This window comes from Triticum urartu, chromosome 2A, assembly GCF_056163025.1.
Source record: "Triticum urartu cultivar PI428250 chromosome 2A, HENAU_Tu73, whole genome shotgun sequence".
NCBI classification, from domain to species: Eukaryota; Viridiplantae; Streptophyta; class Magnoliopsida; order Poales; family Poaceae; genus Triticum; species Triticum urartu.
Genome location: NC_141874.1, coordinates 438,607,533 through 438,618,835, shown reverse-complemented (window position 1 = coordinate 438,618,835; position 11,303 = coordinate 438,607,533). Strand labels below are relative to the sequence as shown.

The following is an 11,303-nucleotide window of genomic DNA, read 5'->3' as shown; positions in this document are numbered from 1 at the left end:
CAACCTCATAACCTTAACCAGTCACGTCAAACGTGATTCTAACCGTACGATCCTCGAGTTCAAAGAAGTTCAGGACAACAACTTGCTCAGACTTTAGGCCACTATCAATCACAAATTCCTTCCACCCTTTCTGCAGACACAGCTGCCCGTCAACGCCTACACGGTACTTGGCTGGTTGAAGGTGTCCATTACCAAGAACAACTTGGAGAATTCCCTTCTTCTTGAGCCGGAGATACCTAACAGCTCGTTGAGGAATTTTCTGCAAAAAATCAATACAGATTAAACGCAATCTAATGTGCAGTGCGGAACTTGCAAACAAGAAGTATGGTTACAACTATTATGAAGATCTTGAGACTACCTGCATGTAGTACAAAACATACTAGCGGGGAAAATTGTGGAAACTATTACTTTTCATCTAGTATCTAAGCAGTACACTTCAATAAAACAAAAAAAAGTACATTCCTAAAAAACTAGAAGATCAGACTAGCATCGAATAATACAAAAAAAGAAAACACAAAGAAAAAATCCGATCAAAGCGAAAATTACCATCTTGTAGTGAGTCTCAACATCTGTTGGCGTAAGCTGATGGAGAAAAGGACTTGTGCGGCCAAGACCATGGCGAAGTAGGGCAGAATGGAACGCAGAAACGTTGATGTGGCCCATATCCAATCCTTCTGTGAATATTGTGCCATATGCAAGCTGCTCAGCTCGCCCAGCTCGGCACAATACCTTCCCCCCACGACAAGCACGACGTGCCTGCGAGCAAGCTGAGCAATCGCAGTGCGTCGGCACACCACAACCATGCCCACAGCACGAGAGATTCACGCAGGGGCCTGGAGCCATCACAACAAAAACCTATAAAAGGTAAAAAATAAAGAAAGGCTAGAGAAAGGAGAGAAGTTGTGGCTAGAGGAGAAATAGACTGCAAAGGAAGGGTAGAAGTTGGCCTACATTTATAGGAGAGGAATGCAAAAAGGTCAAAACTGAAAATTAAAGAGGAGTTACTGAAAATTACGTTACCAAGAATGAAGGACAATCAATAAAGGTTTGTGTTACCAAAACAAAAAAGTCTTACCAGGAAGTTCTACAAAGACTTTGACTGCACAAATTCCCACGAACTAACCGCAGATCATTAAATAATAATTCTCTGAAAAATTATAATCCACAGACCATTTTATGTGTGCAGTTCTTCAAAGTCTTACAGGAAGTTCACTATATGTGTGCATGAAGTGTAGTACATGCTCAAAATGAAGCACAAAAGAAAAGCACTTTCGCGCAGTGCACAAAAGCAGAATTAGTGCACCTGATGCAGTCCTTATCTGTAAGCCGTGAAGTCCGCAGCGTTGGCAAAACGAGTCACAACTTCAGCACAAAAGAAGCATGCACGCAGTGAAAAAATGTGTACACCTCAAGCACAAGACCATGAAGAAAGCAGTGCATAGAGGCAACAAAGAAGTGCACACCCTTACCAATCCAGTGCACAAAAAATGTAGCGCAAAAGCATATGCAATAAGGAATGCGTACACATGCAGTCAAGAACACTGATCAATGCAGTGCACGCATGATTTGCTAAGCAGTGCGCACCCTTACATCGAAAAAAACAAAATTAGAAAAAAAATGACCACCCAAATGAACCGACCCCAGCCAGTCTCGTAGTAGGTCTGCGCCCACAGCAGGCGAGTCGTTCTAAGCCACGTTGCGTGGGGCCAGGCGCACTTGGGCCCACAGGTCATAGAACATATAGCATATAGCACCGTGTATAAGCGCTCAAATAAGTAACCAAAGGAGTTCGATACAGCTGCCACGTCAGCGCTTATAAACAGGTCGGGCGCGCCTTCCACGGGCGGGGTGGGACTAAACATTACGCCGCACACAGCGCACAGGGAAACGGCCGTGCTACCAGGCCGACTTGACTTGGGCCCAAATGCGTCTTCACTTCCCGAACACAGCCCAATAAGGCCCATTAAGGAAAAACAATAACTTCAAAAAAATGTGGGGGGCCCAACCCCCCCCCCCCTTACCCCTCCCGTACAGGGACTACAGGCAAAAAAATTGATGCAGTACGCAGCACTACAAGGATGCAGTCCTTTTAGGTACACGAAGCAGTACGGTTTAGAAAATCCCATTGCGGATTACCTACATGAATGAAAACACGGTATAGAACACAGTGAAAAACTCGTAAAAATGCGGAATACATTATACTTTATTCAGGGGCTCCAGCAAGGACACGCAAAAAATACTGTGAAGTACGCACCTGTAGACACCATGCAGTTCTCCGTTGCACATGATGCAGTGCGGTACTACAACAAATGCAGTTTCGTTGTCACGCAGGATACATATAAACGTCACAAAAAAGCCCGTTCGCACAAAAAAGTGGTGGTTAAAAAAATCTACTGATAAAAAAAACCACGTTCGCATACAACCGCCAAATCGGAGCGGTTCCATTGTCACAAGCCCACGATCACAGACGCAACACCAACCCATGATCTGCACAAACCGCATCGTCGCCGAGATCGTGCAGTTCATCCGCTGTGGCCATCCCACACTGCGCCTCCCCTTAAATTCAGACCCCTGCCATAGGCCATCTCATCCACAAACAACACAAGTACCCAATCGCGCTGCCACCAAATCGCTCCGTCACATCCATTTCTACGCAAAAACACCAAGCCCCACTATTGGCGATGGTGTTCGCCGACGAGTACAAGGACGTGGAGGCCGTGGAGGCACACGGCAACACCAAGTTGCACGTCATCCACACCAACAACAAGAAGCAGGTGGCGATCACCCTCGTGCAGTACGAGCGCCACCTCAGTCTCCGGCGCCACAAGATCGTCGGCATTGATCTCGAGTACAAAAACGAGCCTAAAGCGATGCAGAAACCCGCCCTCTACCAACTCTCCATCGGCAAGAAACACTCGGTGCTGCTCTTCCAACTGAGCGCCGCCAAAAGGTGCACCGTCTTCGACAACTTCCTCGCCGACCCCAAGTACACCTTTGCAAGCTTCTCCATCGACGGCGACAAAAAAAAGGCTGGATCACGTCAATCTGGAGGTCGCCAACTTCATCAACATCCAGAAGGAGTGGAGGGTGCCCGAGGCAACCAAGGAGTTGGACTCCCTTGGAGACGTCTCCGGCATGCTCATCGACGACTACTACAACAACATGAAGAAGAAGATCACCGACGACAAGCACAAACGCTGGGCCACCCTGCCTCTGTCCAGGAGGCACATCGAGTACGCTGCAAAGGACGCCTACGCAGCGTACGAGATATGGAACCGCATCACCCTCACCCAGGACGGGCTTCGCCGTGCAAAGCTAGAGAAGGAGGAGCCACCCAAGAAGTGCGCCAGGACCAGCTAGGGATGGGGAGACGCTGACTAGTGAAGAATAAGATGGTGCCGGCCAAAGATCCACCGAGGCCATCGTCGTTTTAGAATTATCATCAAATTTGCTTTATGTTGTTTGCTTATGTATCGTTAGTTTGCTTGTGATCATTTGCTTTTGCTGAACTTAGTTTACTTCCCATGCAGAATCGCTTGTAATGATGTGAAATTTGATTATGTTAGATTGCTTTCTGTTGAAATTAGTTCGCGAATGATGAACTTATCGTACAAAATGCCTGTGACAATTTGTTTTCTGTTGTTTGCTCATGTATCATTAGATTCGAGCAGTGTGCAAAAAAGGATGCATGCAGTGCAAGTTGTGTACCAATGCGGTACAAACTTTGTCAAAATGAAGTTTACACATACCCAATGAAACAGTGCACGCCCCTAAAATTTGGAAAAACAAATAGATAAGAGAAAAAACACAAAAAATAAAAATGCAATCTGCATATGTAGTGCCGAAGAAATATGAACGTGCAGCACACAAACGAAATCAATGCAGTACAAGAATGATTTACTAAGCAGTGCACTCCCCCCACATTGGAAAAAAATAACGTAAGAGCAAAAAATAACGTGCAGTACAGGAACATAATCAAATGAAGTACAGGTATGTTTACTAAGCAGTGCACTCCCCTACACTAGAAAAAAAGATTACAAAAGAGCAAAAACAAGAAAACAAAAAAATGAGAAAATATACATGTAGTAAGGAATGCTTGCACATGCAGTATAGAACACTGATCAATGCTGTGCAAGGACGGTTTCCTAAGCAGTGCGCGCCCTCACATTGAAAAAAAAGCAAAATAGAAAAAAAAATTGACAACCCAGGTGCAGCCGGCCTCAGCCAGTCTCGTAGTAGGTCTGCGCCAATAGAAGGCGAGTCGTTTTGAGCCACGATGCGTAGGGCCGGGCGCACATGGGCCCATAGGTCAGAGAGCATAGAGCAGCGAGCGCCGTGTATAAGCGCTCAAATAAGTAACCAGAGGAGTTTGATACATCGGCCTCGTCAGCGCTTATAAACATGTCGGGCGCGCCTTCCGCGGGTGAGGTGGGACTAAACATTAGGCTACACACAGCGCATCAGAAACCAGCCGTGCTCACAGACCGTCTTGGGCCCAATGCGTTTCACCCCACGAACACAGGCCAACAAGGCCCACTAAGAAAAAACAATAACTTCAAAAAATAAAACATCAAAGCAAATTAGAAAACATTTTTTAAATGAATAACAACAACAAAAGAAAACTGTGCGTGCGCACAACCAGAAACTACACTTTGTTATTAATAAAATAGAACGCAGAAAGCCAGTAGTAAATGTACAAAATGCAGTCCGCCACAACAAACAGTGCAGTTCTCCACTAAGTTTTTTTCTGACATACAGTTCTCCTTCTACTGCATTGCAGTGTGGCTTAAATGAAAAATGCAGCTCTACTAGTTAAGCAAAGCAGTGCGTTATAAAATAAAGAACTGCATGAAAGAACTCCATCAAAAAAATGTGCGTACATCTGTATCAATCCTAATCCGACATAATTCCGCGCACGAAGAATAAATTTCATTTCCATGCAGTACACTATGTGGACGTACGCAGTTATGTTCTGATATAAAAGAAGTGCACTTAATAGGAAAATTCACCGAAAACACAATCATCACATTTTCTGACAGTTGCGTGCATACCTAAACAAGTCACAAAAAAAGAGGACACGATGTTCCGGATTTCCAACGCACTAACAGAGCATCCTCATAGCAGGACCTCTCTGTAGTTGCCATGTAACTTAAAACAGAGCCCCACCACGCTACCACCCCGCTCCACCTCTCCCACATCCTGTCAAGGAGAGCAGAGGAGAGCACAGGAGAAAACGCAACTGCTTCGTACCCCAAAAAACCCCATTGCATCTTCTTCTCCACAATTCCTTTCACCAACCTCTTCTCTCCAGAACAAACATGAGAGAGCAGAGGATAGTCATGGTGGATGCACCTCTTTACATGCAACGCCGCAGGTACACCAGGGAGCTCCACGACGTCGATCTCCATGGCAACCACAAGCTCCATGACGTTTGCACAAGCAAGGGTGAAGACGTGGACAAGATGCTGTCCACACTCAGGAGGAAGCTCGGCGGAATGCCCGTCAAACTAGTCGGCGTTGATGTCGAGTACACGCACTACATGAAGCCACAGCGGGCAGCAGTGCTCCAGCTATGTGTAGAAAAAGAATGCCTTGTCTACCACATCTCTGCAGCTAAAGATAGGTCAGAATATAACTATCAATCTGTATTATTGATTGTCAATATTGATTTTAAATTTTCTTCGCTGCAATCACCACTATTTAAACTTTGGTTTTCATTTTTGAAAACCATGGCATCTGAATTCATTGACAGTTTTCATCTGGCTCCATGTATGTCACTCATGTGCTTGATTCTTGAATTATATGATCGAGCGATACACGCAGTTTTATTTTGTTTTACCAAATACAAAATATTTGACTGAACAATAGAAAACTGCAACATTACTATACAAAACATGTATGAAATCTAGTTCAAGAAATACAATCATGCACAAAACATGCATTGTTTATGCAAATATATTATCAGGTTTACTAGTTATGATGAACAAAGTATTAGCAGCTACTCAACGCAACAGATTTAGATACTCATATTGCAGTTCAGTTTCAGAAAAAACAAAAAACATTGGTACTCCTAAGAAAATAAACCATATTCACTCTATACAAACATCTTGCAGGCCAATGGAACTAGACAAATTCCTCATGAATGGTGAGTACACCTTCGTCGGATTCGCCATTGAAGGAGACAAAGGCAAGCTGAAGCTATCTGGTTTCGAGATAAACTCCGGCAACTACATTGATATTCAGGTGGAATGGAGAGACCCATACAATAAAAAGAAGTTTGACTCTTTGGCTGATGTTGCTGGCAGGATGATAGACATTCACTACCATGACATGAAGAAAAAAATTACCGCAAGGAGGACCATACTCTGTGGGGATTCTGCCCACTGCCAGAAAAGATTATCAAGTATGCAGCAATAGATGCATTCGCAACATACGAGTCATGGAGAATCATCTACGGTGTCATCACGGGACTGGACAGGGCAAAAAGAGACAAAGAAGAAAAGCATAAGAAGAACAAGGCTGTAATCCAATGCAGCAACTAGAAATAATTTAGGGCTATGTTTTAGTTTCACTTTACATTAGTCGTTGTGTTGTTCTTTGTTTCATGTATGCAAGCTTTTCATTATGTCCATTGCTTCACATCGAACATTTCTTTTCTAAAATCAATGTCGTTTTAGAATTTTCATTAAATTTTATTTCTATTGTTTGCTTATGTATCACATTTTGTTTCTGATCAATTGCTTTCACTGAACAAAGTATCCACAAAAGTAATTATAGAAAAAGAACATTAATATTAATATTTATAAAAGAAACGTAAATACAGTTCAAATAACAAATATAAGGCAGTTCACAGACTGTAAATATGAAATGCAGTACGTGCACAAATGCAGAACGAAGGGGCTGCAGCAACTTTAGCTCAGTGCACAAAAATACAAACTTGTTATGCACAGTGCAGTACTCAACGTTGGTGCAAGTAGTACAAATGACATCATTTGTACTACCACGAAAAATATATACTCCAAAAGAAAAAGATGCTTCATATAAGGAAAAAAATTGACAACCCAGTTACAACCAGGCCCCAGCCAGTCCCATAATAGGTCTCGAGTGCAGTACAGATCCTTGACAAATACAGTAAAAAGTTTTCTTCCTAAGAAGTGCACGAGTGCACACGGGTGTGACGGACTCGCCTGCGCATGCGGCGCCGTGGCATGCCGTGTCGCCGCCTGCTCCGGCTCGTTCCAGGCTCGGCCTCGCAGGGGGGTGGGGAGGGGGGTCACGACCCCTCTCCCCACCCCCCTGCTCGGCCTCGCGCTAACGCACGCAGTGCGCTTGGTTGACAGGCGCAGTGCGGACATTCTGTTTTTCCAACAATAGGACGCACGCAACCCCAGAGCCACACCCCTAAGATAGACAGGGAGGCGCACGGGTGTGACGGACTCGCCTGCGCATGCGGTGCCGCGGCACGCCGTGTCGCCGCCTGCTCCGGCTCGTTCCAGGCTCGGCCTCGCAGGAGGGTGGGGAGGGGGGCTCATGACCCCCCTCCCCACCCCCTCCTCGGCCTCGCGCTAACGCACGCAGTGCGCTTGGTTGACAGGCGCAGTGCGGACATTCTGTTTTTCCAACAATAGGACGCACGCAACCCCAGAGCCACACCCGTAAGATAGACAGGGAGGCGCACGGGTGTGATGGACTCGCCTGCGCATGCGGCGCCGCGGCACGCCGGGTCACCGCCTGCTCCGGCTTGTTCCAGGCTCGGCCTCGCAGGGGGGTGGGGAGGGGGGTCATGACCCCCCCCTCCCCACCCCCTGCTCGGCCTCGCGCTAATGCATGCAGTGCGCTTGGTTGACAGGCGCAGTGTGAACATTCTGTTTTTCCAACAATAGGACGCACGTAACCCCAGAGCCACACCCCTAAGATAGACAGGGAGGCGCACGGGTGTGACGGACTCGCCTGCGCATGCGGCGCCGCGGCACGCCGCGTCGCCGCCTGCTCCGGCTCGTTTCAGGCTCGGCCTCGCGGGGGGGGGGGGGGATGGGGAGGGGGGTCACGACCCCCCCCCCCCTCCCCACCCCCTGCTCGGCCTCGCGCTAACGTACGAAGTGCGCTTGGTTGACAGGCGCAATGCGGACATTCTGTTTTTCCAACAATAGGACGCACGCAACCCCAGAGCCACACCCCTAAGATAGACAGGGAGGCTCACGGGTGTGACGGACTCGCCTGCAAATGCGGCGCCGCGGCACGCCGCATCGCCGCCTGCTCCGGCTCGTTCCAGGCTCGGCCTCGCAGGGGGGGTGGGGAGGGGGGTCACGACCCCCCCTCCCCACCCCCTGCTCGGCCTCGCGCTAACGGACGCAGTGCGCTTGGTTGACAGGCGCTGTGCGGACATTCTGTTTTTCCAACAATAGGACGCACGCAACCCCAGAGCCACACCCCTAAGATAGACAGGGAGGCACACGGGTGTGATGGACTCGCTTGCGCATGCGGCGCCGCGGCACGCCGCGTTGCCAGCTGCTCCGGCTCGTTCCAGGCTCGGCCTCACGGGGGGGTGGGAGGGGGGTCACGACCCCCCCTCCCCACCCCCCTGCTTGGCCTCGCGCTAACGCACGTAGTGCGCTTGGTTGACAGGCGCAGTGTGGACATTCTGTTTTCCAACAATAGGACGCACGCAACCCCAGAGCCACACCCCTAAGATAGACAGGGAGGCGCACGGGTGTGACGGACTCGCCTGCGCATGCGGCGCCGCGGCACGCCGCGTCGCCGCCTGCTCCGGCTCATTCCAGGCTCGGCCTCGCAGGGGGGTGGGGAGGGGGGTCACGACTCCCCCCCTCCCCACCCCCTGCTCGTCCTCGCGCTAACGCACGCAGTGCGCTTGGTTGACAGGCGCAGTGCGGACATTCTGTTTTTCCAACAATAGGACGCACGCAACCCCAGAGCCACACCCCTAAGATAGACAGGGAGGCGCATGGGTGTGACGGACTCGCCTGCGCATGCGGCGCCGCGGCACGCCGCGTCACCGCCTGCTCCGGCTCGTTCCAGGCTCGGCCTCGCAGGGGGGTGGGGAGGGGGTCACGACCACCCCTCCCCACCCCCTGCTCGGCCTCGCGCTAACGCACGCAGTGCGCTTGGTTGACAGGCGCAGTGCAGACATTCTGTTTTTCCAACAATAGGACGCACGCAACCCCAGAGCCACACCCCTAAGATAGACAGGGAGGTGCACGGGTGTGACGGACTCGCCTGCGCATGCGGCGCCGTGGCACGCCGCGTCACCGCCTGCTCCGGCTCGGCCTCGCGCTAACGCACGCAGTACGTTAAGTACAGGGAATACAAATAGCAAAATACAAAAATATATAGTCAACCAAAAAATGGGGGGCAACCCCCCTCCCCCTCATACCTTACAAAAACAAAAAACAATATAAAAAATAACCAACTGAAGGTTAGGCAAAAAAAAAGCAGTGCACTTGGATATGCAAAAAAAGCAGTGCACTTAGTTTAGGCAGGAAAAAAAGGAGTGCAGTATCATAAAGCAACGCACTTCACCTGGCTAGGCAAAGCAGTGCAGTATCATAAAGCAATGAAGTTTCAAGATACACACATGAATGCAGGGTCTGCGGTAAGAAAGTGAAGGGAAAAAAAAGATTGCAGCACAAACTTGTAGACAAACATGTAGTGCTTTCTCTTGGACGAAGAAGTTCGGTATCACATGCAATGCGGTTGAAAAATGGGACACATAAGATACATATAGGTGTGTCAAAATGACAAATTCACACAGAACATGTAAGTCAAACAAAAAATCAAAATATACACATATATATACGGTATGAATTATTTATATAAATTAGACATACAGATACAAATTCGTCCATAAAACACTACTGCAAAAAGAGCAGACGAGAATCACAACAAAAAGTAAAAATAAATGTCTTTTCATACATTATATACCTTAGACACCACACAGCACACAACATGAACCCCTAGTTCTTGTCCATACACAGGGTTTATACAAATGTAGATTGTTACTGCGTCTGTGACTGCTTCTGCGATTGCGACAGGGAAGTAAGCCCGAGGTCCGAAATCAGTTCTCGTAGCTCAAGCGGCATGTCTTCGTAACACAAAATGTTCGAGGGATTGAACAGCAGCTGGAACATGTACTCCGCCTTCCAATCTTCAATAGCAGGCTGAAAAAAGAAAATTAAAAAAATGCAGACAGTGATTAAATAAAAAGATTGTCATAAAGAACAAAAAGTGAAAAGGTAAAAATAATTAAAAAAATTAACAAGAAAAAGAAGAAAAACAGAGAAAGGTTTTACGTTGGTTTTGATAATTTTCTCAACTAAACATTGGCCGTCATACAACTGCATCACCCTCAGAACATAGATTCCGCACTCATTTGCTCCATGCGCTGGCACGACCGGGTAAGAGGGCTTCTCTGCCAATTTAACCCAGTCAGGGTGGTTCTTAGATTTACACATTTTTTCACCATAAATCGCCTTCAGCAACTGAGTCATCCTCCTCATCTGGCAAAAAAAACGAAGCACAATGTAAAAATAACACACACCACAGATCAAATTACGATTCAGATACGAAAGTTGTTTTCGACATCTAGACAGTCCCTCTTTTAAATGCACATGAGGTCATTCCCTTTTATATCCTTTTTTACATGGATTACGGGGGGGTCTGAGAAAAATGCAGTTCTGTCACGCGTATGTTGTAGTGCACTACATAAACAAGTGTGGTACTATGTGTGCAAACACTACATGTGCAGTTTATCCAAAAAAATGCAGTAGGAGAAACACAAAAAAGCTTTGCACTTGGCAAGAAAAAATGACATACCACTTCAGTGCAATCTGAATGGTAATCACTCTTGCGCCACTTTGTCGTGACATCAGGATGGCAGTGTACTTCCTAGTGTCATGGATATCAAACGTCTCGCGATGCTGGTTCGTCGTGTATAAGGAATAATGACCATCCTTGGAGCGTGGCATCATAATCTGTTCACATAAAAAAACAAAAAATGAAAACTTATTTCGACACGTAGCACTAGAACCACTGCTCCAAAAAATTAACTATAAAAAGAAATACAGCAAACCAGAAAAATAAACGACAGGAAACAACGAACTTGCCAGTTTTGCATCCAACAGGTTTACGTCGTCACTCACAAAAACCTTGAACTGGTTAACTGCATCTTCTAAAACAAATGTGCTATGCGAAACTGGCAACACAGGGTTTCCTTCCTCATCTCTCTTCACAAATGTTTCCATCTGAAGAACATACTTCAAAGAAAAAAGAACAAAGAAAGGACATGA

At 47.2% G+C, this 11,303-nt stretch overlaps 1 protein-coding gene and 1 pseudogene across 1 annotated transcript; both read left to right on the top strand.

Annotated features, from left to right (window-relative positions):
- The first annotated feature begins 2,681 nt into the window (after positions 1 to 2,681).
- Positions 2,682 to 3,360, top strand: LOC147985385 (uncharacterized; annotated as a pseudogene).
- Positions 3,361 to 5,339: 1,979 nt separating this feature from the next.
- LOC147985384 (uncharacterized) lies at positions 5,340 to 6,417 on the top strand. Its single transcript, XM_087541542.1, has 2 exons — positions 5,340 to 5,623; positions 6,114 to 6,417. Exons 1-2 carry the CDS (start codon positions 5,340 to 5,342, stop codon positions 6,415 to 6,417), a joined length of 588 nt encoding a protein of 195 aa, XP_087397668.1.
- The last annotated feature ends 4,886 nt before the right edge of the window (positions 6,418 to 11,303 follow it).

Bases quoted from the DNA above. Each gene is read 5' to 3' on its own strand.
- LOC147985384 (XM_087541542.1), top strand. From the start codon at position 5,340: ATGGTGGATGCACCTCTTTACATGCAACGCCGCAGGTACACCAGGGAG. The intron at 5,624-6,113 runs GTCAGAATATAA...AACATCTTGCAG, and splicing joins ATCTCTGCAGCTAAAGATAG to GCCAATGGAACTAGACAAAT.